This window comes from Podarcis pityusensis (genome assembly GCF_964106645.2).
Source record: "Podarcis pityusensis genome assembly, chromosome: 2".
Lineage (NCBI taxonomy): Eukaryota > Metazoa > Chordata > Lepidosauria > Squamata > Lacertidae > Podarcis > Podarcis pityusensis.
In genome coordinates, this window is record NC_138029.1 from 85,123,107 (window position 1) to 85,147,303 (window position 24,197).

General features: G+C 47.1%; 1 protein-coding gene across 1 annotated transcript in view; it reads left to right on the forward strand.

Annotated features, from left to right (window-relative positions):
• Window positions 1–24,197, forward strand: part of CELSR3 (cadherin EGF LAG seven-pass G-type receptor 3) — an 87,216-nt gene that overhangs the window by 50,236 nt on the left and 12,783 nt on the right. The window contains exons 7-29 of the mRNA XM_080996631.1: window positions 381–544; window positions 1,273–1,398; window positions 2,234–2,403; window positions 2,663–2,848; window positions 3,092–3,202; window positions 3,740–3,908; window positions 4,357–4,498; window positions 4,922–5,042; window positions 6,507–6,690; window positions 7,681–7,782; window positions 9,104–9,118; window positions 12,876–12,970; window positions 14,605–14,814; window positions 16,646–16,829; window positions 17,518–17,667; window positions 18,643–18,829; window positions 19,024–19,191; window positions 19,823–19,949; window positions 20,300–20,506; window positions 20,850–21,024; window positions 21,600–21,712; window positions 22,732–22,811; window positions 23,272–23,398. Of these exons, the coding sequence (XP_080852757.1) occupies window positions 381–544; window positions 1,273–1,398; window positions 2,234–2,403; window positions 2,663–2,848; window positions 3,092–3,202; window positions 3,740–3,908; window positions 4,357–4,498; window positions 4,922–5,042; window positions 6,507–6,690; window positions 7,681–7,782; window positions 9,104–9,118; window positions 12,876–12,970; window positions 14,605–14,814; window positions 16,646–16,829; window positions 17,518–17,667; window positions 18,643–18,829; window positions 19,024–19,191; window positions 19,823–19,949; window positions 20,300–20,506; window positions 20,850–21,024; window positions 21,600–21,712; window positions 22,732–22,811; window positions 23,272–23,398 (3,313 nt within the window). The remainder of the gene's footprint in view (window positions 1–380; window positions 545–1,272; window positions 1,399–2,233; window positions 2,404–2,662; window positions 2,849–3,091; window positions 3,203–3,739; window positions 3,909–4,356; window positions 4,499–4,921; window positions 5,043–6,506; window positions 6,691–7,680; window positions 7,783–9,103; window positions 9,119–12,875; window positions 12,971–14,604; window positions 14,815–16,645; window positions 16,830–17,517; window positions 17,668–18,642; window positions 18,830–19,023; window positions 19,192–19,822; window positions 19,950–20,299; window positions 20,507–20,849; window positions 21,025–21,599; window positions 21,713–22,731; window positions 22,812–23,271; window positions 23,399–24,197) is intronic.

Sequence of the window (24,197 nt, forward strand, 5' to 3'; positions counted from 1 at the left end):
ATAATGGCAAGACCCTAGAGGACTCTATATGCTAAATATCTAACAGCATCAATGAGAGTGTGGGCTGGTGGGATGACTTTCATTTTTTCTTCCTTCCTTGTGGTGATACGTGGAAGATCTGGTGTCCCACCACAGTCCTGGCTGCCAATGGCTTGTCCTAAATCCTGCATGCTTGGCTCAGGGAGGGTGGGACTACCTGAACAGTATGGCTGCATTTAATGTCAAAACGCCTGTGCACGGGGCTTCTGCATTTCCCTGATCTGTAGATTAAGCAAAACGCTTGTCCCCTTTCCCATTATACTCCCATTTCTAGCTTAAAGGTAACCTTTCGGAAAGCTGACCCGCAGCAAATACCACTTACGGGCCTTTTCTTCCTCCAGATCGCTGGACCTCACTGGGCCTTTGCTCCTTGGAGGGGTCCCCAATCTGCCTGAGAACTTTCCAGTGGAGCACAGGGAGTTTGTGGGGTGCATGAGAGATCTGTACATTGACAGTAAACGCATTGACCTGGCTTCCTACATTGCAAACAATGGGACCGCAACAGGTAATGTCAGCTGCTTAACCATGGATGGCTCTCCCAAGCCATGGCTCATTCCTCAACCATATCATCCTTGCCTTCCATTGCAGTGTTGCAAAGAGCTTGGCTATAGCTGGCTTGATGTTCAGTGAACCAGGCCGTTGTTTTAATTATACCAAAGGCTGCACCAGTACCAGCTGGCCCTCTCTTTTGTAGCTCTGGCAAGACTCCTGGAAGAAGAGAGGTTCAGCCCTGTATGTTTATTGGCCCTTTGTTTTATCTAACGAACGTGCATGACCATTTGGCTGACGCTACGATTGTAATACTAATAAGGGCACCTCTGCTTTCTCATTGCCTGGGCAGGACGTGGGCCAGACCCAAACCACTGACCTAATGGGAAAGGCTCTGTATCCTCAGGTCACCATCCCAAATCAGTCTTTCCCACTGTGGATTTCTTGGGGACTTCATACTTGTTGTGCTTAACCAGAAAGGCATTTCCAGGGGGAAAGGTGAGACTTGGAGAGGACCATTCTTGGTGTCTGCTGCAGCTTCCAGACATTATGAAGAAAGGCAGTGCTTGAAGGACTGAATGAGGAAATTGATGGCATCAGGAGATGTTCCTGCCTATTGTTAATGTTCAACATTGAGGGCCTGTTATCATAGTTTAGGAAAGTTGGGAGTTGAAGCCAAAGAAGAAGCTATTCCAAGTAACATCCTTTGTCTTCACTTGTGCTGTCCATCTGCAATGTCCCCAGGTTGCCATGCCAAGCACTCCTTCTGTGATTCCAACCCCTGCAAGAACAGTGGCACCTGCACTGTGGGCTGGTCTTCCTTCTCCTGTGAATGCCCAGTAGGCTTTGGAGGCAAGGAGTGCAGGCATGGTGAGTGTAACTTGGTGAAATATTCAGGAGGCACGTGGAAGGGGTGGCTGGGACTGTCATGCGAGTGCCAGCCAGGAGGTATGGTCAAAACGAAACACAACACTTCAGCCTTGGAAAGGTTCTGTTGGAAGGGGATGTGAGTTCCCAAGGAAAGTCAGGCAAAACTGATAGTACGTTTTGTATTCAGTGTCAAAACATGCTGCCTTATAGAGCACATATGTATATCTAAATTGTGACTTTTCCCTTTAAACTGCATGTGAATGGTGGTCAGGAAAGAATCAGGCATCAGTTTTGAGGATGTTGAAGAGAAAAGCACAATTTCACAGAGGAACATAGGCTTGACTGAGTCAGGCCATTGGCCCATCTTGCTCAGTATTATCTCACTGACTGGCAGCAACCGTTCAGGATTTCAGACCAAGGTCTCTCCCAGCCCAACTTGGAGATGCATGGGATTGAACCTACATGCAAAGCACGTGCTCTAACACTTACCTTAAAAAAAAAAAAAAGCCAGCCCTCAAATGTTTTTTTTCAGTCTGTAGAATCATTGAAATTTGCAGTTCTCAAGTGTTTGGCCCAGACCTGCTAAACCTGCCATCTGGTCATGTAGCTTGCCTTCCTTCTGCACAGTGTGTCCACTCCTCGGCATTTTAAGTGAGATTAAACCTCCAGCTCCTCTCCTCAGGCCTAATCCAGGGGCATTTCCTTGGCACAAAATGGCACAAAAGTCATTGGAGTGAAGGAAGCAAGGGGGGCTTTGGGGCATCTCCCGTCACAAGTTTCATCACACTGTTCTGATCTCCAGCATCTGTTCTGATGCTCCTCTTTTCTTTTCCAGCCATGCATCACCCTCACCATTTCCGTGGCAACAGCATCCTTTTCTGGGACTTCAAGAATGAAGTGAAGATCTCCACCCCCTGGTATATGGGCCTGGCATTCCGGACACGCAAACTGAACGGAGTGCTGCTTCAGGCCCATGCTGGCCAGTACACCACCATACTCTGCCAGGTACCGTTCCCAGTACCCACAAGCCTATCATCTGCTTCCACTCTGTGCTGTGAGCATTGTGACAGGTATTCATTCCACTCAAAGCTGTAAAACCAAAGCTCATCTAGCTCAGGGGCTGACTGTGACCCTCCACACTCCAGGCCTCTCTGGCCTTTGGAAATCTCCCTTGGATCCATCTCTTACCAGCCTCACTCTGAGCTTTCTTGGGTCTTGTTCCCTGGGTAGAATTTGCTCCATTCTAAAGTTGCCCTTTCTTTAGCTGGACTCCGGCCTGCTCTCCTTCATGGTGAACAGGGGCTCTGGACGCACCACCAAGCTCCTCCTGGATCAGATGCACTTGAATGATGGGACGTGGCACGACCTCCAGCTACAGCTACAGGACGTCCGGAGTGGTCGAGACACACGTTACATCATCACCCTCAACCTGGACTTTGGCTCTTACCAGGTGAGCCCTGAAGGTGGGGGCACATTATCCCCAAATGATCCACATTTTGTGAGTCTTCTTCCACCCTTTTGAGTGTTCCTTAACAGAACCTTGTTGCCTGCTTCCTTCTCTCTCTCCCTCTCTCTCTCTATATATGACCAATACTAATGGTCTCTTCCAGCCTTGTAACTGAGAGCTTCTTTTTAGAACATGTAGAGAACATGTAAAGTATGAAATTGCTATTGGTTGGGTTTCTTTTCTCAGGACACTGTAGTTGTTGGAAATGAGCTACATGGCCTGAAAGTGAAGCATCTCCATGTTGGGGGAATCCTGGAGTCTGGTAAAGTGCATCACGGTTTGGAGGGTTGCATCCAGGTAAGTCCCGGCAGTTTTCCAAATGTCAAACCTTCTCCGTTTTGATTCTGTGACAGGCAGTTTTCACAAATGGGAGATTTAAGAAAACAAAGAAACGCAAAGGTCACATCCATACCGTACGTTAAAGCATCACTATACCACTTTGAACAGTCACAGAGAATCTTGGGGACCTTCATTGGTTAAGGGTGCTGGAAATTGAGTATTTGGGAGTTCAGCATCCTTAACAAACTACAGCTCCCAGGGTTCTTTGGGGGAAGCCATGACTGTTAAAGTGGTATAAGAGTGCTTTAAATCTATAGTACAGATGTGACACAAGCCACAGATTTTTCCCCTTGCAGGGACTGCCACTCTTTGTGGGCAGAAGTGGTGGGGCGGCTTTCTATAGGACACCTGAACAGTTGGTAATAAGGGAAGAGAAAACATCAGGAAAGCTTGGCAATTTTATAAAAGAGTCGCTACTACTTGAGAGGCTGGCCAAATGGTCCATTGGCTTTCCTAAAGAGATCCTGTATAATGCCCCTTTCACTTGGCTTTCAGGGAGTACGCCTGGGTGACACAGCCACGGGGATGGCATTACCCAAGCCCAGCAGCGCTCTGAACGTGGAAGCAGGATGTACTGTGCCCAACCCTTGTGACTCCAACCCTTGCCCTGCCAACAGTCTGTGCCAGGACAAGTGGCAAAGCTACACTTGCGTCTGCCAGCCAGGTAGGAGATGCACAACCCTAACCCCAACCCCAACCCCAACCCCAACCCCAACCCCAACCCTAACCCTAACCCTAACCCTAACCCTAACCCTAACCCAACCCTAACCCTAACCCTAACCCAGCCAAGTAGGAGATGCACAAGCAACACAGATCCTTCACTTGCCCATGATTTTCACAAGCTGCCCAGTCATTTTGTGTGTGTGGAGGTGGGGGTGTCCTCAGTTCAGTGATCAAATAAGCCAAATTTTTCAGCCAGAGGTGTGTAAATCAAGCAGATTTGCACAATCCCTATACCTCAATCATAGCCTTTGGCGTCTTCTGTTGCAGGATTTTCTTTTTGGATGGGTGGGTGTAAGAGAGAATTGATAAGGGCTTGGCACTGCAATCCACTCCACCTTAATAAACTCGCTGGGTTCAGTTAGAACATTACTTCTAACCTGTCCTTCCAGGTTACTATGGTGCCAACTGCGTTGACGCCTGTCATCTGAACCCCTGCAAGAACAAGTCAGTGTGTCGGCGGAAGCCTGGGGCTCCCCATGGCTATGTCTGCGAATGTGGAGAGAATCACTTTGGGCAATATTGTGAGCACAGGTGAGATCCAGGACTGCTCCCGTACTTCTCAACATCCTATGGGCCTAGGTAAAGCTCTTTTCCCTATTCATTTGGTTTCCTCCACTCCAGTCTTTAACAGATAGGCCACTGAGGAGAAAAACCAGAGAATTTCGTTCTTTGTGCATCCATTTGTTCCTCCCATTAGAGTTGATTAGCAGCTTACTTTGGACATGGCTAATTAGCAGTGAGGTGATCTGAGCGTATCAGTGTGAGATGGGGCAGGCCTGCACAATTCGTGACCCACCAAGGCAGGTGACCGGCAGCCCCTACCCTCATTTATGCAATTTGGGGAAGAGAGGAAAACCAAGAAGGCGATCAAGCTGCTGGAAGACTGATAAAGATGGCTGTTGTGCTGTGCTGGGTGTATAACATCAGGGATCCATCTGACTTCCCCCCCTGCAGGATGGATCAGCAGTGCCCCAAGGGATGGTGGGGGAATCCAACATGTGGGCCCTGCAACTGCGATGCGGCCAAAGGATTTGACCCAGACTGTAATAAGACCAATGGGCAATGTCGCTGTAAGGTAAGAAAACTGAGTTTTCTTTCTCTCTGTGAAATGTTTTGGGGCTCTGCTCCCCTTAGGATCTGAGGAAGCATTTGACTCACTTTGCCCACCACCCACAATATAGCCTTTCAACCCTCTCCAATGTCATAATGCTTGCACCGAGCTATGGGAATGTAAACCTCACCTTGATATTCATTCTCATGCATTTCCAGTTTTCGTTCTCAGGTCTCTTGACCCAGTGCAGCATAGCGGTTAGAGTCTTGGACTCGGACCTGAGATGACCAGGGTTCAAATCCCTGCTCAGCCATGAAGCTCCCTGAGTGATCTTAGCCTGGTCAATCTCACTCAGTCTAGCCTAGCTCGCAGGATTGTTGCAAAGATAAATGGGTAGTGGGAGGAATCACAAGAACCATGTATACCAACCTTGAGCCTCTTGGAGGAAAGGTGGGAAATAAATCAATAAAAATTGTGTGATTGCTGGGATAGTAGAGTATGAGACTCTTCATCTCGGGGTCCTGGGTTTGAGCCACACATTGGACAAAAGTTTCCTGCATTGCAGGAGGTTGGACTGGACGACCCTTGAGGTCCCTTCCATTTCTATGTTTCTATGCGCCACCTGGCAAGAGTCCTCCATTTCCTTCTCTCAATACCTGTGCCTGCCTGCCTTCTTGCCTGTTATCAGCACGTCACTCCTTGACCCAAACCCAACGCTACAGGCTTAGGAATAGTGCTTGAACCAGGATAGAGACTGTTTAAGGAACCGAGAAGCTGCTGTTCACTCTGGCGCTTCCTAGGCATGGTGGATTGGGAAGACCCTGCATCATCAGATGGCCAAAAGCACTTTGGGAGCACTGGAATGGAGGAAGCAGGGCTGGCACAGTGCTGCCAATCCCACCCCCCTACTAACATCCACACCCACTTGTGCAGCCAAGTTTGGCTTTCACTCAAAAGCAGCTGCCAAGGGCAGGGCAGGGCCCAGCAGCAGAGCTGGATCAGGTCAGCAAAGGAACCTTCTGAGCCCCTGGGACCCTGAACCAGTGTCCCCAAGCTGACTGGCTGCCAGTACCAGGCCTGGGAGGCAGGAACAGCTTATGTGTTTCTGCAACTTGGGTCTCCAGCTATTGTTGGACTACAACTCCCATCACCCCTGATCACTAGCTAGCAGGACTATTGGGATGATGGGAGTTGTAGTCCAACAACAGCCAGGGACCCAAGTTGGAGAAACACTGTATTGAATCTCCCTGTTCTGACTGACCGGCTGGACTGGGCTGGGCCAGGCTCTGCTTTCTGCTGCCCTAACAGTGCTCCTCTCTTTGTCCCACCAGGCCCTGCTCCCTTTCTCCTGCTTGTTTCGTTGGGCTCCCTTATGTCGGCCCTCCCTTCTTTCCCACAGTTTGCCCTTCACTCCCTCTGCTGCCCCCTCCTCCTCCTGCGACCCAGCTCTCTAACCGCCTCCCCTACTCCTCTCCCTTCTCCCCGCAGGAGTTCCACTACCGCCCCAAAGGGAGCAACACTTGCCTCCCCTGTGACTGCTACCCCATCGGCTCCTCCTCCCGTTCCTGTGACCAGGAAGTGGGCCAGTGCCACTGCAGGCCTGGCGTGATTGGCCGGCAGTGCAACAGCTGCGACAGCCCTTTTGCCGAGGTGACACCCAGCGGGTGCCAGGGTGAGTAGGCGTCCACGTTTCTAAACAGTTCTGAGGGAGCCTCTCATCTCCCCTGTCAAACTGGGGAGATTGCTCCACCTGTAGCTGCCCATTCCCCAGAGCTGGGCTTGCTCTGCCCGTTTTTGCTTCTGGCCCTTCAGGAAGTCCAAATAAATACGTTCAGGTGAACGTAATAGCCGATTTGAGAGGAATAGTCATTTTCCCCAATTTTTGGAAGGGGGGATATATCTCTCCTCTCATTCGCCAATGGCTTTGTCGTAAGTTGATGGAAGAGTAAACTCAGGATGCTTTAAGAGGGGTTCTTCATGAGAGCAGCTTCAGCACTGAAACTTCATGAAAGATGTCAGCTTAAGCTGAAAGACAAGCAATTCACAGTACAGGCAACATAGAAAAAATCTGAACTGGATCAGTACATTTCTTGTTTCAGGACTAAATGCAAATCATCTCGTTCCCAATGAGCCAACCTTCCCACCTTTATTCATTCCATATTTTAACATAATTAGTTAGCATGACCATATTTGAGACATTTATCCATCATAGAGGCTTCCTGGTCGCTGCTGCTCAAGTACTATATGAAATTCTTTCTGCAGAACACAGCTCTACACAGATTCTGTATCACACAACTCGGGTCTATGCTGCAAAGGATTTGGAAGTTGCCCCTCTGGGTGCCTTCAGCAGTTCACAGCCTAATATTTCTTTAATGAGTTGTATCATCCCCCGCAGTAATTTTAGATTTTTCTCACTGTATGCCACTGTATGCGTATAAAATCTGCTGCCTCTGTAGTTTTATGCTCTAGGTTCCTTTTTTGTGCTTTATAAGCTATTAAATACCATTGAAAATTGAAATTTCATTTTAGACAATGTTATATTTTATTCGATGTGTTTTGAGAGTTCTTCAAAGGCCTCCCTGTCTTCAATCAAGGCATTGTGTGGAATAAAACCCCTACCTTAGATTCCCTGTGACTTATGTTTCTGTGTTTGGCTTCACAGTGCTCTACGATGCATGTCCTAAATCTTTGAAATCTGGGGTGTGGTGGCCTCAAACCAAGTTCGGCTTGACAGCTGTGGTGCCTTGTCCCAAAGGTTCACTGGGTAAGTGTTTCCACTTGCAGGGCGATGACTTTATGGACAGATTGGATCTGTCCTGTTTGGTTTCAGCAGACCCAAGTCACTGCTAGTCCCCCTTCTAAGTCATATCTTTTCTGTCTTCTTTTTTCCAACACTGTCCTAGCTGATTTCTGTGAGCCATTGTCATCAATAAGATTTTGAAGAAATTGGGCCTTCTGAAGTAGGCTCAAAGATGTTTGTTGTCCTGGCAATAGACTATTTCTGACAGTAAATAGAAATGTGTTGGTGATGCTGCCAGGGTTCAGGATTTTTCAGTTGGAAGGGACCTTTGGAGATCCTCCAGCCCAATCGCCCACCCCTGGCTCAGTGCAGAAATCTCCATAGCATCCCCGTCAAGATGATTTGTAAATATATTGATGGTGCTTTTAACAGGTGGTGGTTGTTTTGCATTATCTTAGCCTTCTTATTGCTGTGCTTTCCTTTGTACTTTTGTTGCTGTTCTAGTGTTTTTTACTGCCTTTGAATTCTTGATCGCTACTGGGTGGAAAGGTGAGAGATGTAGGGTGGAATTCAAAGAGGTGCTAAGGAGATCACTAGTTAGTGCAAGCATTTCTGCTTGCCCTACAGAACAATCTCTCCTCTTCCCCCCCCCATGTGCTGCTTTGAGGGGGCCAAATTGGGGGTGCATAGGTGGCACAGGGGAGAAGAGAGGGAGGAAGGCCCATTGCACTAGCACAACTATTTATCTGATCAACAAATAAATACTTCCAGCAAATGAGAGCCAATCATCTCCTGGGGCAACCTGTCCACTAGAAAGCTCTTACCACTAGGAGGTTTCTCCTCAAGTTTAATCTGAAATGTGCTACCCTTCTATTCTCACCTATTAGTTCTAGCACTGCCTTGTACTACTGCCGTCCTTAGTGGGGGAGTGGGTTGCAGGGCATTGGGCAGTCCCATCCATTCCCACATATAGATGCTCTGATCAAGGCACAGCATTTGACAGAATGATTTGGGGAAGTGTTGTCTTTTAGGCTCAAGGAGATGGGTTGCCTTGGAATGTTTACAGATTGCGGGGGGGGAGTCGCACCGTTGTTTTGTTTAAGCCATTGCTTGCTTGAATCCAAATATACTCTTTGGATAAGTTTTGTGTTACATATAAGTTTTGTGGTAAATACACTTTTTGGATAAGTTTTGAGGATCGATACACATACAGGAGTGGGAACCTTCTGCACAGTTGTCTTTCAGCAGAGACTCTGTCCTGGGAAACTCACAGCGCATTAGCATTGCTTTAGAACTTTTAATGTTGTCCCTTTTCTCTACGTTTCTTTCTCTTCCACCTGTGCAGGTTTGCGGGGTGCAGGTAAGGCCTATTGCTATCTCTTTTCCTCCCCTCACCTGCTTTATAAGGGCTGCTTTGTGTGGCTTCTCCATTCCCTGCTTCCTGCTTGAGACACCGCTGGACCCCACACTTTCCCCATCAGCTGCAAGGGCTGCTGGCACTATCGTTCTTGCCTTGCTTGGCCCTGATTTCCTTGTAATCCTGCCTTAACCTTCAGCTTCTTTGCCTTTCACCAGACACTAACCTGCAGAAAATGGCCTGCAATTCCCCCTTTTTATTTCCTCCCACTCCCTCTGTGCTTGTATAACCTGCTTCCGCTTCTGCTTACTGCCTTGATGTTCTCTTAGGAATTATGAGCAATTCCTCAACCATCCCTACCAACCAATGAGCCCTGAAACTGAGAGGTGGAATGCCAGCACAGCCAATGGTGTAGACTGTGCCTGGTTTCCACCTCTCAGTTTCAGGACATAATAATAATAATAATAATAATGGTGATGGTGGTGATGATGATGATGATGGAGCACGTGTTGGCAAAAGCTAGTATGAACATAAGAAATCGGCTTGGTTGTTGCCTGTTGTGTTGGCTTTCTTGCTTTCTGCTAATTATTGTCTTGGCCATGCCACATGTTTTACCAAGTGTGCTCTCAGCAAGGAGATGCAGCCAGTCCTGGCTCACTGGATGAAGATACATAAATACACATGTTTGCAGACCCTCAGTTGCTGCATTCACCCTTCACATTTTTAGGTATACGCCAGTGGAGGCTGGTCCATTGGGCAGATGGGGCACAACCCCACCAAACTTTGCCTGCCCTTAGCCAGCCCCCACGTACTTGCCTCCTTACTTACAACTAGTTTAGGGGGTGGCACTGGCTGTCAGCATGCTCCTCCTTAGTCTCAGTTTTGCTCTTGTAGAATTCAGCAAGGTGGAGGATGATAGGGACAAAATCAGAGCAGACTCCATCTTTCATTGGCTGTGGTTCCATGTAGTGTTGCCTCCTTGCTTTCCACCCTATCCATCCCAATGGGCACCAGCCTCCATCTGTGTCTGCTTAAATGTCTTAGGTGCACATCTCAAAAAGCAGCCCAGGGTGCCACTTTCTAATAAAAAGGAAAGAAGGGCATTGAATTGTGCAGTAAGAGGGTTGGCTGCATGCAGACTTATCTTCACGTGCAACATTTTCTACTGTGGAGTAAGCTCAGTTTCTACCCCACCTTGTAACACCACATGTACAATCTTTGGATTCTAGTTCTTGTGCTTCAGGCAGGCCAACTTTCTTGCTATTGTTGTTTAACCTCAAGAGCCTTGCATGATTAACTGCTCAAACCTTTTCCTTGATGCTTCCCCTCAGTTTTTTACAGGTAGTTTTTTTACACTGCTCTGTGAAGGGGCTGGGGACTGGCACAAGGGCCAGACATTCATCGCTGTAATTCTGGACCGCTGGACCAGCTGAGCAACATAGATCTGCAGGGCTCATGATATCCTAGCCCTTCGAAAGGACTTTCCCAGACTTTCTCCCTGACAGCGTTTAACAAAAAGTGTGGAGGATTGAGCCTAGAATCTTGAGCTAGCAGAATGGGTAGCCTTCCACTGTGGAAGCTTTAGCAACTGCCTGGGGCATCTCAGTTGACTGGACTGTGGACACTCTATTCAACACAGGAGATCTCAGCTCAGATATACTTGCTAAGGAGCAGCATTCGTTTGCCTCCAGCATTGATCTATGTAATCCTGGCCCTGCCATAACTTCATTTCCCCTCCCCATTTGTAAAGCAGCAAAGATGACAGATTCACCTGCCATGCTTTTGAACTATTAGAGATCACAGCTGTTGTTACTTTGCTGATGTCTTTCCCATTCAGGTCATTGCTGAACACACTTCTAGTGCCACCGGTGAGGATGGCAGATGGCGCAGGTCATGCTGATAATGGTGTCAGTGCTGTTTGTGATATGGAATATAGCATTAAGGGTGTCTTAATGCTCCCACTAGATATCTATATCACTTCTGTATAGATATTGGTAGTGTGGGCCTTCTGGCTTTTTGTGATGCTGGTGACAATTCAAGTGTTCTAGAAAGCTGCATGGCTGTGATTGGTGCCACAAATGGTGGGACCTTGCGCTCCAGTGCAGTGTTCTGTGGCTTAAACACAATTTGGGACTGTCACATTTCTTTGACTTAAAACATCCAAGTCTTTAGCCCTTTGGGTTGCAGAAAAATTGAAAACATGCAGGTGGCGTGTCGGGGCTAAGCCAAACGTTATGTGCAAACATGTGTGCTTTGCCCCAAACATACCTCTCCTCCCCTCTGAAAAATGGCTTGTGATGTGGAGGAGGTGATGTGGAGTGGAGAAACAGTGGAGGAAAGATGGCATTTTTCTGCTCCAAATAGTCCATGTAGCCTCTTCCGTCATCTTCCGTTTTTGTCTCTCCAAATTAGACAATTGCCTGTAACATCTGATCTGGCTGTCACTCAGAATCTAAGAGGAACATAGAAAACTGCCTTGCTCTGAGTCTAACCTTTGGCCTATCTAGCTCAGTGTTGTCTGCACTGACAGGAAGCAGCTCCCCAGGATTTCAGACAGGGGAATCTCTCGGCTCTACCTGGCAATGCTGGGAATTGAACTTGAAATCCTCTGCATGCAAAGCAGATGTCCTACCACTGAGCTGTTGCCTTTTCCCAAAAGAGGTTTAGCGAGGGGTCCCCACCCCCACTTGTCCTGGGTGTGGATCTTTCATACTTCACTCAGATCCTCATCTCTTCCTTCCTTCTCCCTATGTTTGTACATGCCTCCTACCCTCTAGAGTCCTCCCCAACTTTCCTTATCAAATGTGTCACTGTCAAAGAAGCATCAGTTCTTCAAACATAATTGATAAGGGAATAAAATCTTGCCCCAATCCAGAGAAACCTAGTCATGCTAAAGTCCCATACAACTAGTTGGTCAAACTTGCTGGATGTCTGTATGAGAACTAGCCCAGTTTTCTTTTTAAAAAAAATAAAATAAAAAATTGCAATCTCGGTTTGGAGAGCAGTTGTCCCTCCCAGTAGCACTTGACAAATCATTATCATGATTCAAAACTTCCTCCCCTCGTTTGATCGGCTCTGCGGGCGTACAGTGAGAGATGGTTCATTCTCAGGAGTGCACAAGGCAAAAAATAGAAAAGACCGCATTCAGCCAGAGGCTGATAATGAGCTATGTTAGCTTGACCAATGAAATTTTAATTCTACATCAGTTCTGATTTGCTGTAGCTGTGCATTGATCCTTCTTTGTGGAGTCGTCTCAAGTGACTCTTGCGGTAGTCCAGAAAGTCTTACAAATCAGAAATTGTTTTTGAGCTTGATAAGGGTTTGCACAACATAATATTTACCCCTCTCCTTCAAAAGCTTTTATCTGTCCATTCATGGGATAACTGAAATATCATGTGATGTGCTAGATGCATGACAGAGAATCTGTGACTGATGAGTTCTCCCAGGCCCAGCTTGAAAACAATTAACCCCAGCATTGGGGCCTCTCACAAAATTCAAATTTGTGAATGTAAAATCAGGGTGGTGACCTTAGCAAAGGGTTCATAGGTGCTAATGTAGGGTCTGTGCAGCCTCCTCTGAATCTGTTCCCTCACTGATGCTGGTGTTCTGTGTTGGTGGTATTGCCAGTGCTTCGTTCAGTGAGCCTGACCTGGCATGATGCTGTTGCCCTGACAATCTCTTAGTGGGAGGCAGCAGCAACAGCAGGGAATGTCCTCCTCAGTCACGCATTTATTAACTTAGGCATTCTTCCTTCTCTTAGGTGCAGCAGTTCGGCACTGCGATGAGGAAAGAGGCTGGTTGGAACCCGATCTCTTCAACTGCACATCACCTGCCTTTAAGGAGCTCTCAGCATTGGTAACCCTCTCTGTCTGTCTCCTGTCTGGGTGGGCTTTGCTTGGCTCACAGTTGTGGTATTTCTGAGTTGCATAAGCAACACAGTATCTGTGCAAAGCCTACGCTGACTGCCCTAGTATGTCTGCACAGCAGATAATCTGTGTTATGGGCTGCATACATACAACCTGCTTCAGGATGAATGTTGTCAGCAGTGCATGGCTTCTCTCCCAAGTGTTATGCCTACGTTTATGCTAAAACAGTGGTTTTCAAACTTTCCTGGCCTGTTTTGTGCAATGACTCTGAACTCGTTCCTGCAAAAAGCCTGCACCGAATCTGTTGGTTTGATTCTGCTGACCCACAGCAAAGGTGACAGTGCAAGCAGCGGCTTGTACAGCAATAACTTCTAAAGCATAAAGGATGCTGAGGTCTGACTAAATTAAGTAGCCCATTGAGGGCATTCAAAGTGCAGAACTTCCCCTTAGGGCTGAAACTGACTAGGCCATAAACTGTGTGCCATCCAGTCAGATCAATCACCACTCAGTTGAGTTGCCTGGAATTAGAAGAGACAGCTAATTGAACGTTAGGAAAGCAGAATGAGCAGCTTCTGCCCACCCCATCTCTCTGCAGTGAGACTCCTGCCTCCATTGTTATACCATTAGCCAAATACTTAGATGCTTCTACCACCCTATCAATAAGAGGGAATCTGCTCCCATCACTCTATAGAAACAAATGCCTTTACGCATCCTGCTTACATGACATCATATACACCAGGCATGGTAAAGAAACTTAGCATAGGTAGTTTTACCTAAGATCCATATGGCTCTTTCATAGAGAAAAGCAGGGTGAGGGTGGGGATAAAGTACAGAAATGTGAGGACATATGTTGGCAAGTGTTAAGGGTTATATATTATTAAGAGACAGGGACGCCGGTGGCGCTGTGATCTAAACCACTGAGCCTCTTGGGCTTGCCAATCGGAAGGTTGGTGGTTCGAATCCCCATGACGGGGTGAGCTCCCATTGCTCTTTCCCAGCTCCTGCCAACCTAGCAGTTCGAAAGCACACCAGTGCAAGTAGATAAATAGGTACCACTGTGGTTAGAAGGTAAATGGTGTTTCCATGCACTCTGGTTTCTGTCACAGTGTTCCATTATGCCAGAAGCAGTTTAGTCATGCTGGCCACTTGACCCAGAAAGCTGTCTGTGGACAAACGCTGGATCCCTTGGCCTGAAAGTGAGATGAGCACCACAACCCCATAGTCGCCTTTGACTGGACCTAACCGTCCAGGGGTCCTTTACCTTTACCTTTTTTATTGCTTTACCATAAAATCCTCTCTCTCTCTCTTTCTGCTTCCTTTCCCCCCAGAGGATTTAATATCAGAACCATCTGTTAACTAGATGTTTCTCTTCTCTCATTCCCTTGTTGACACAGTAAATGCTAGAATTTGGTCATGAACACAGTAGCAGTTTCACCTCTAGCTCGTTCTGTTTCACGGTTTCCAGTGGTCCCTAATCCCCACCACTTCATCAGCAACATCATAAGAAGCCCCTTTCCTCTCTGTGTGATTTGTATCTCTTTAAAAACAGGAGCTATGTTTCAGTTCCTAGAGGCACTGCATGGTCCCACACACACCCACCTCCCTTGTTTTCTGTGTTGGTAGCTGGAAGGTCTGGAAAGGAACGAGACGGAACTGAACACCATAGAAGCCAAGAAGCTGGCCCACCAACTGCGGGCAGTGACCGATCAGATGGAGCGCTACTTCGGCAATGACGTTCACATCACCTATCGCCTTTTGTCCCACCTGATGGCGTTTGAGAGCAGGCAGCAGGGCTTTGGCCTGACAGCCACCCAGGATGCCCACTTCAATGAGGTGAGAGGACTTTTTCTGGTTACTGAGCATGCTAGGAACATGGATGGAGGGGGATTTAGGCCGCAAGGAAGCTGCTCGCCCATCCTACTGGCAGGTAGAATCCTCAAAGAAGTGGGTGGCAGGGGGAGTCGCAGGGCTTAGATGCTTTTCTCTATGAAGCTGATCACAGAAGATGCTGCCAAAGAAACACAAAACATAACAGGACATTTCCTACCTGCTTCACTCATGCTACAGGGCTTGCTTATTTATTTACTTACTATATCTCTAGATTGGGCAGTTTACAATAAAAATGATTTAAGATATTTAAAATGTCTTCAGCAAAGATGGCTTAGCTGTAGGTAAGGATGGGGGGGAGCAATTTGATTCAGTTTGCATTTCAAGGGGAATATACCTAATCAGCACTTTCCAAATCAATACACAAACTGAAATTCGTACTAGTGCAAATTTTGCAGTGCAGAAACTCCAGCCAAGTGAGGTGTATATACTAGGATGGAGTTACACTGGACTTCCCCATTCTGCTTCATTGGTTATACTACAATGCTTCCTCAATGTTATTGCATTATGTTATTGCCTTTGATACCCTTCACCATGGTGCCCTCCTGCATCAACTTCTGGGGTAGGTATCTGAGTACTACAGTGGTTCCTCTTCCACCAGCATGTTCAAGTCCAGGGGGTAACATTGGGGAATGCTCTTTGTACCCACAGCACAGAGATTCCAGAGGGCACCATTTTGTCCCCAGTGTTATTTAGCATCTATATGAAGCCATTGGGGGTGGTCATTAGGAGTTTTGGAGCAAAGTGCCAAGTTTCCACAAGTGCTCTTTTTCTTTCTTTTCACTGTGTGCACCTTATCTGCGAGCATTTTCTCACAGCAGCAATGTTTCTTTCAAACAACCATTTCAACGGGATAACTTGTGAATCTAGAGGCCCTTTATTTATTCTCACCTGTTTTGTTTTATCCAAACCCCCCTTTCCTTTGCGCTGTTTTATTTATTTGCACGACTGCCACATGAGAAAATAATCTCCTTATTTTCTTCGCAACCTTTCCCACATTTCCCATTGCCCTTTCTACACATACTTTTAATTGGTTCCTGTGTGGTATACCCATCTGCTCACGGGCTTATAGGAAAAGACTCTGATTAGAAGCATTTGCTCTTCAAATATCCAGCCATCCCTCCACTGCCCCCTCTTTACCCGGGTCTTCCCTCCACCCCAAATCCACCTTATACAACACTTGCATAATTCTGAAATAAAGCCTCTTGCACCTACTGTCTGCAGTTTCCAAAAGCCTCAAAACAAGTAGCCTCTAATAGATTCTTGAGGCAGGTGTCTAGACAAGAAGAAGTGCCTGATTTGAAAAGGCAATTTATTATCTTTCTTCTGTGATTAGCCTCCCACCTAAAAGATCCATGTACCCATCCAGTTTAAGATTGAGATGTCAGGGATTAAACCTGAGACCATCTGCATTAAAAATACGTGCTCAGCCACGAGATACAGCCTTTCCCCATCTGGTCAGCGCCTGGATGGGAGATTGCTTGGGAACCAATGTATGCTCCCCTGGGCTCCATCGTGGAAGAAAGGTGGGCTACAAATGAAATAAATGATTTAAAAGCCAAATAGTTCTGGAAACTGCAGCCTTCTAAAAGACAGTGTTGTTGTGTCCCACGCGAGTCCTATTCAGAGCAGATCTGCTGAAATTAATAGACATGACTTGCTTTGGATCATTAATTTCTTTGTGTCTATTCTAAGTAGCACTGAGTGGGATGCAGCCCATTGTGCGAGGAGTATTTCTACATCCTCTGATGTTCCACCTCTGATCTTTGCCCTGTAGAACCTGCTGCGGGCCGGCAGCTCGGTGCTGGCCTTAGATAACCAAGAGCACTGGGAAGCATTGTTGCAGAACGACCACAGCAGCGCAGGACTGATGGAACAGCTGAGAGAGTACACAGGCACACTGGCCAGCAACATGAAACTCACCTACCTCAACCCTGTTGGCGTGGTGACCCCCAATATTGGTAAGTAGAAGCACTGCGTGGGGAGGGGAGGTGTTGCTGGAAGGCCGCAAGCAGCTCACTGACCACCCTGAAGATCTGTATGATCTGTGCCACCATCTGTGAACTCCTGACTTGCAGGCAGCCATGGGCTTGCTGAGGATGCATTGGGTTTCTGGGGTAGAAGCTGGAGTAGCACAGGCTCAATCATGGGAGCAAGGCAGCACAGGTGGAGTGGAGTGCTAGAATGCCACACCAGTGGGAGGTCAGGCATTTCTTGGCCTGCCTTACACTGTTCCTTTTAAGTTTTGTGGGCAAGTGTTGGCAAGCCATTGGCTTCGTCCCATGTAGGTGCTTCACTCCTCATGCATGCAGAAGTAATACAGGTATGTTTTCTGCAGTTGGGCAGGAAACCTCCCAAAGCAGGCCTTCTCTTAACAAACAGATGCCTATGACCACATTGCCCATGTACATCTATTTACTAGAAACCACTGTGGAAAGTAGCTCTGAGAGCATCAAACATGCTCCACCAGTAAACATAAACCAGCATATTTGTGCCTTACTTGATCCTTATGCATGTTTTTCCATCGAAGCTGGAAGCATCTCTCTGGCCAAGGGGCCCTTTTCATTTCTCATCATTCACTCAGATAGGCCAACTCAGAGACCTCGTATCTGCTCCTCTCTCTCTCTCTCTCCCTCCCTCTCTATGCAGTGCTCAGCATTGACCGCATGGAGAACCACACCCACTTCAGGAGGCGTTACCCCCGATATCACAGCACCCTCTTCCGTGGCCAGGTCATGTGGGACCCACACACCCACGTCGTGCTTCCCCTCTCAGTCCTTACACCCCACAAAGTGGAAGGTAAGTGACTGAGCTCCACCAGGCCCAGAGCAAGGTAATCAAGGTAACCAAGAAGTGATTGCCTCCTTCCCAGCATGCTTCATTCAGGTTGCACTGGGCACCCATTTATGTTCCTTTGGGCAGTGCTCCGGGGAAAGAGACGGATGTCTCATGGATGTCTCATGGATGTCTCAGAGAGCTTCCCATTCTTCTTTTGGAGCCTTGGAGAAGGGCTGTTTAATTTACTTGAAGCATTATTAGAAGTTTATGATCAGTTGGCTTTGTAACAGAAGAAGACCTTTGCTTCCCATGAGAGAAAGACCCAGGAGAAGTTTCTGATGGGGAGCAGCACCTTCTGAGCAACAAAAAGACAGCTCTTCTCTGGGACCAGGGGTGGGGAACCTTTAGCCCATGGGCTGAACTTGGCCCACCAGGGATTCCAATTTGGCCCATGTTGCCGTTTTTGTGAAACCACACCTTGTTAATCAGATTACCTCTGCTCAATGGGTGGATGATATTAGCAGATGGGAGGGTTTGATGGTCAATGCCTGAAGAAAGCAGACTTGAACCCTCTGCCCATCAGGTGATTGGTTGGGGGGTTTCAATGCTGCTTGGTCACTATCACCCCGTGCCCACCCCACTGGTTGACTTTGACAAGTGGTCAGGACCACCCACCAGTCAATCACTTGGTGTCACTATGATGTCAGATGATTGACAGGTGTGTGATCTCGCCCATCTGTCAAGAATTCACTCCTGGGGTTAGAGGGAGATAAATATCTGGCCTGCTGGGCCAAATAGGTTCCCTACCCCTGTGTTGAAGGGGGAGGAATTTCCTTCTGCAGCAAAGGATTGGCCCGTTGGGCTCAATGGGCTCAGCTCAGTCAAAGTATAAGAACATGAGAGATGATACCACCACAACGCTAGGCACCTCTCTCCTCTTCTGTCCTGCCTCAAAATGGTGCATACCATTGGTTCCTTTCTGTTCTGCCGTCCCAGCTCCAGCTCCCAGCACAGCAGCACTGACACTGGTAAACAGTGAAACCAATGACACTGTGGAAACCTCCCCTCCCAAGCACTTCCTGCCGGAACCTGAGCCTGCTGTAACCATCCTCATCCTCATAATTTACCGTACTCTAGGAGGACTTCTTCCTGCCCGCTACCAGGTGGATCGGCGCAATCTCAGGTACCACTCATTGCTTACTCCTCTTCTAGGCTCTTTGCTACCATCTCAAGTCCTACAACTCCGACTTGAATGGACCATAAACAGTTTGTCGAGGATTGGTCAGCAGTAGCCCACTCTCCCGTTGCATGGACCAGTCTGGGTGCAGTGGTGTTGCCAGGTGGCATCAAGTAACAAGTTGCCTTTGTTCTTTGCAGGCTGCCCAAAAACCCTGTTATGAACTCCCCCATAGTGAGTGTGTCTGTCTTCAGCAACCACACTTTCCTCCAGAGCACTTTGGCGACCCCGTTAGTGCTAGAATTCCGCCTGCTGGAGACAGCCAACCGCAGCAAGCCCCTCTGTGTCCAGTGGAATCACTCCAGCCAGTAAGTTGCTTTGCTGCCTCTTTCCCAGGGAGCCATCCTTTGCTTCCTTTTTTACTTTGAGGGAGGCCCTTGACATTATTCTATTCATTTGAAATGCTTCTAAGCCACCCTTTGCCCAATGGATTTCATGATGGACATAAAAATTATTAAAAGCATAAATACAATTAGCGGTCTTCAAGTAAATAATTGTGCATGTGGAACAGCTTCAGCTTTCACAGTTAAGCATTCCTCCCCCTGCACATACCCTGCGCCATCCCCAAATCTGCTCCAGAACATTGGGGAGAATCCCTAGAAAAGATTTAGGGTGTGTGTGCCGGCAAGAGGTGGGGGTAGATTCCACGGCACAAAAAGAAATCCTTGCATTGATGGACTGTTCACCTCAGTCTGCTGAATTCCATTCACAGGCACCCTCCATAGTAACTTAAAGATATAGGGTGATAGCTATTGTTAGTTATACTCAGAGAAAATGCATTAAAATCAATGGACCTGAGTCTGACCCGAAAAGGTCGATAATTCAAGCATAATTCATAGATCCTCAGTGAGTATCCTCATGCCTGCCTCTAAAAGAAAATGTCCCCTTGAAGACTCTTTCCTTTGAGGCCTCTCTTTTTGGATTTCTTTGTGACTGCAGGATTGAGCCCACTGGCTTCTGGACAGCACGGGACTGTGATCTTGTTTATCGAAACGCCACGCATGTTCGCTGCCATTGCTCACAGTTTGGCACTTTTGGGGTCCTGATGGACAGCTCCCACCGAGAGGTAATTCTGATGACAAGGTCACAGCAAGATCTAGAAAGTGATAAGTGAGGTGTGATCAGAGAGGCCAGAGATAAAAAGCAAAACAGTGGGCCTTGGTATCGCTGAAGACCAAACTAGATGAGTCAGAGACAGCCATGTTTGTTTACTCATGTACAATGTATAAAGCAGGGAATGAGTGGGAGGTCTAATTTCCAGGAGTGGCTGGCAAGGAAACACCATGGAGCCACAAGAGTGTTGTTGGTGTTTAGTAAACCATGGTTAATAAACCATGGCTTGGTGTTAACATGCCCATCAGGTTACTGTGTGCTTCCTCTCTGACTTCTCCTTTTGCCTTTGGTTTCTCCTTGCAGCAACTGGAAGGTGACCTGGAGACTTTGGCCATTGTGACCTATTCCTTGGTGTCCCTCTCCCTTCTGTTCTTGCTGCTGGCCTTCTCCTTCCTGATATGCCTGAAAGGTCTCAAGTCCAACACACGGGGAATCCACTGCAACATCTCGGTCACCCTCTTCTTCTCTGAGCTGCTCTTCCTCTTGGGTATCAACCGCACTGAAAACCAGGTGAGAGGAGGAGGAGCAAGAGGCAAGTCCTAGGTTCAGCATGTTTGGAGGTTTTGAGCTATGTGTGCCACACGGTCTGCACCCCCCAACTAAGACTGCTGCTCTTAGTCTAGGACACTGTCCCACTGCCAGTACTGAAATAAGATTCAGCTGCCAAACCTGTCAGCTGCTGCATATGGAATTTTGGAGGAGGCATATTGTGCTTTGCCTTAAGCCACAAAATGTCTTGGGCTCCTGAAGCAATAGAGGGAAATGTTGTACAATATTAGTTTCAGATCAGGGGCAAGCTACTCACACTATTTTAGAGGACGCCTTTGAATTGTGGTGCTCTTGCTTGTTTCAGTTCTTCTGCACTGTGATTGCCATCTTGCTGCACTACTTCTTCCTCTCGACTTTTGCTTGGCTTTTTGTGCAAGGCCTCCACATCTACCGCATGCAGACGGAGGCCCGCAACATCAACTATGGAGCTATGAGGTTCTACTATGCCATTGGCTGGGGTGTCCCTGCTATAATCACTGGTAAGTGCAGATGTGTTTAGGAAGTGAGGGTTTCCTTTTTCCCTCTCTCTCTCAGCCTCTAGAAAGAAATGTATCCTGGCAATTGACATGCAGAACGTGCTTAGTTTGGAACAAACCTACAGTAGTGCTTCAAACCGTGCCTTTTCTGCAATGCCATGTGACCAAGACGTTATGCATAAGCTGCAGGCATTGCAGTGTGGATCGCCCCAGTTCCCACAGCCGTTGCTCAGCTGAAATGCTGCAGGTAACTGCTTGTGTCAGTCATAAGCCTATGTCTCTGGGGAGCCAAGACTTCAGGTCTTCTTTTGTGTGGCTAGTCAGCAGCAAGTCTCACAGATCAGAGGCTCTGTCATAGAAATGAGCCTCCTGGGGTATAAAAGCCTTTTCAGAAGCAAGACCACTGGAGAGTTCTGTTTGTAGCATTCCTGTTCATGATTGCATCAGAAGCTTAGGAGATCAAAGGAGAACAGAGGAAGCAGGTTTACATTGACCTACAAGGATGTGGAAAGTATATTGACTAGGAATGTAGAACATAATACATTGTTCAGCTGACCTTCTTCCTTCCTTTTGGACAGGATTATCTGTTGGCTTAGATCCAGAGGGCTTTGGGAATCCAGATTTCTGCTGGATTTCCATCCATGATAAACTGATCTGGAGTTTTGCAGGGCCCGTTGCTGTTGTCATTGTGGTAAGCACTTCTCACATTTGTTCAGTCTCTTTGCCAGGATGCTGTAGCCTTTCCGTTTCCTTGTTCAGCATATTTGGTCCCTGTTCTGCTGTACCTCTGCTTCCTTTTCCTGTCATTAATGTTTAGTGTTGCACTTATTTTTCTTCTCTCTCCTCTCCCCCTGCCCCCCCCCCCCCAGTTTGGCCCTTCATTCTTATTTTATCATTTCTGTCCAGTCTCTAGAAATATGTGACATAATACAAGTGAATAAAATAATGCACAGTATGGAGAAAGTGGACAGAGAAAAGTTCTCTCTCTCTCTCTCTCTCTCTCTCTCTCTCTCTCTCTCTTAAAAGACTAGAACTTTCAGACATTCAATAAAGCTGAATGTTGAATGATTCAGGACAGACAAAAGAAAGTAATTCTTCCCAGAGCACATAGTTAAATTATGGAATTGGCTCTCACAGGAGGCAGTAATGGCTACCAACTTGGATGGCTTTAAAAGAGGATTAGACAGATTCATGGAGGACAAGGCTATCACTGGTACCAGCTGTTGCTCCAGTGTAAGAGGCAATATGCTTCTGCATTCCAGTTGCTGGAAACCTCAGGAGAGGAGAGTGCTCTGGCGCTCAAGTCCTTCTTGCAAGTTTCCTGTGGGCATCTGTTTGGGGATGCTGGACACAGATGGGCTCCTGGCCTGATCCAGCTCAACTTTCATGTACTTTTCCGCAGTTTATGACTCTGGGGGCTTGTGAGCCTTTAAGCATTGTGACCCCATCCTTGGCGATCTTCTCATCTTTTGCCCTGTCCCATGAATCGGAAGAGGAGTCAGAAGAGGGGAGACAAAGCATTTCTTTTGCAGAGTCTAATGAAGCCAGCTGTGCAATGCACACCAAATACAGTGTCCTCAAAGACAGTGTGGGCAGTGTTGACAAGCAGGATCATGAAAGTGAGGAAGGGTGGGATATAGACAATAAATATAAAACAAAACAGAGCTTTCCCCTTGAGTGCCTGTTCCTAACTAGCCAGTCTGCTTCCAGATGAATGGGGTGATGTTTCTGCTGGTTGCAAAGATGCTGTGCTCACCAGGCCAGAAGGAAGCCAAGAAGAAATCGGTTCTGTGAGTATTAACTTATCACAATGATCTGCTCAGACAGAAACGTGCTCTATAGTGCCTGAGCATCACTTTTCCATTCCCCATAAGTGTCCTTCCACTTTTCTGTCATTCTGCCTTGAGATGCTCTCCTTCTAAATGTCATCTAGATTGTCTGCCTCCTCCACAACTGAAATTGCTTGAGGCAGGAGTGGTGAGTTTTGTCAGTACTCAGCTAGTATTGGCCGCTGTCACTTGTTTTGTGAGTTAGGGAAACACCCTGCGCCCTCAGCAGTAAAGAGTTGCCCTCTTGGGAGCCTGTTCCCAGAGCATTTTATGGGTGTGGCTGGATTGTGTAGAAATGGGTTTGTGACCCTCCTTAGTGTCTCTTGCCCTGCAGCTCAACCACAGATTCTAACCTCTGCGTCTGTCCTTCTGGATGGCTCTTTCTCTCCGTCTCTCTCTCTCTCTCTCTCTCTCTCTCCAGTATGACGCTGCGAAGCTCCTTCGTTCTGCTTCTAGTTATTAGCACTGCTTGGCTCTTTGGCCTCTTGGCTGTCAACAACAGTGTCCTGGCTTTCCACTACCTCTACACTGTCCTCTGCAGCCTTCAGGTAACTCTCTGCGCTAGGATAGAGATGGTTAGGCAGGAATCAGGATATGGTGGAGCAGACAAAGAGGATAGTGGCTTCTGGTGGGAGCAATCCTGCAGAACATAACTAATTATCACCAGTTCCCCCAAACGAACCACATTTGGTTTGGGTGTCAAAGTCTACACCTTCTTCACTCACAGAACTGGTTGCAAATTTCTCTTGATCAAGTCACATGCGCCAATCTGGTGTGATTGCTCTATTACATTACGTTTGAGGGTGTGCAGATCTAAATAAATTGCAAACGCATCTGGCACATTTGTTGTAAATTGCACATGCTTTGTAAGTGGCGATATATCAGCCAGCAAGTGTGTGGTGATTAACATACCAAGCAATGCATGATGGCAGCCCTTCCAGTCCAGAAGCAAGACATTTTGTCTTTTAATATGAACCTACCTAATTCACATTTTCCAAAACAATGCATGCTGTTTCCAAATTTTGCCATGGATTTCTCCAACCAAAATACATGGTACAAAATGCACATGAGGAATTTTCCTTAAAACACATTGCAAACTGAAAATGCAGCAAACTGAATTTAAGACTGGCGGTGGTCAAAAACAGAGAATACAAAATTGACCAGATTTGCACATCCCTATTTTCAAGTACTGTACATACATTAAAGCTTTTACAAAAGGCATTTGCATGAAAAAAATTAAATAGGAAGCAAGGAATTAATGAGTGAAACATATAGAGGGGGGACAGAAATTAGTCTACCACCACCCTGGAATTCACTTGCTAAGATTCTTGCAAAATATTACTTAAA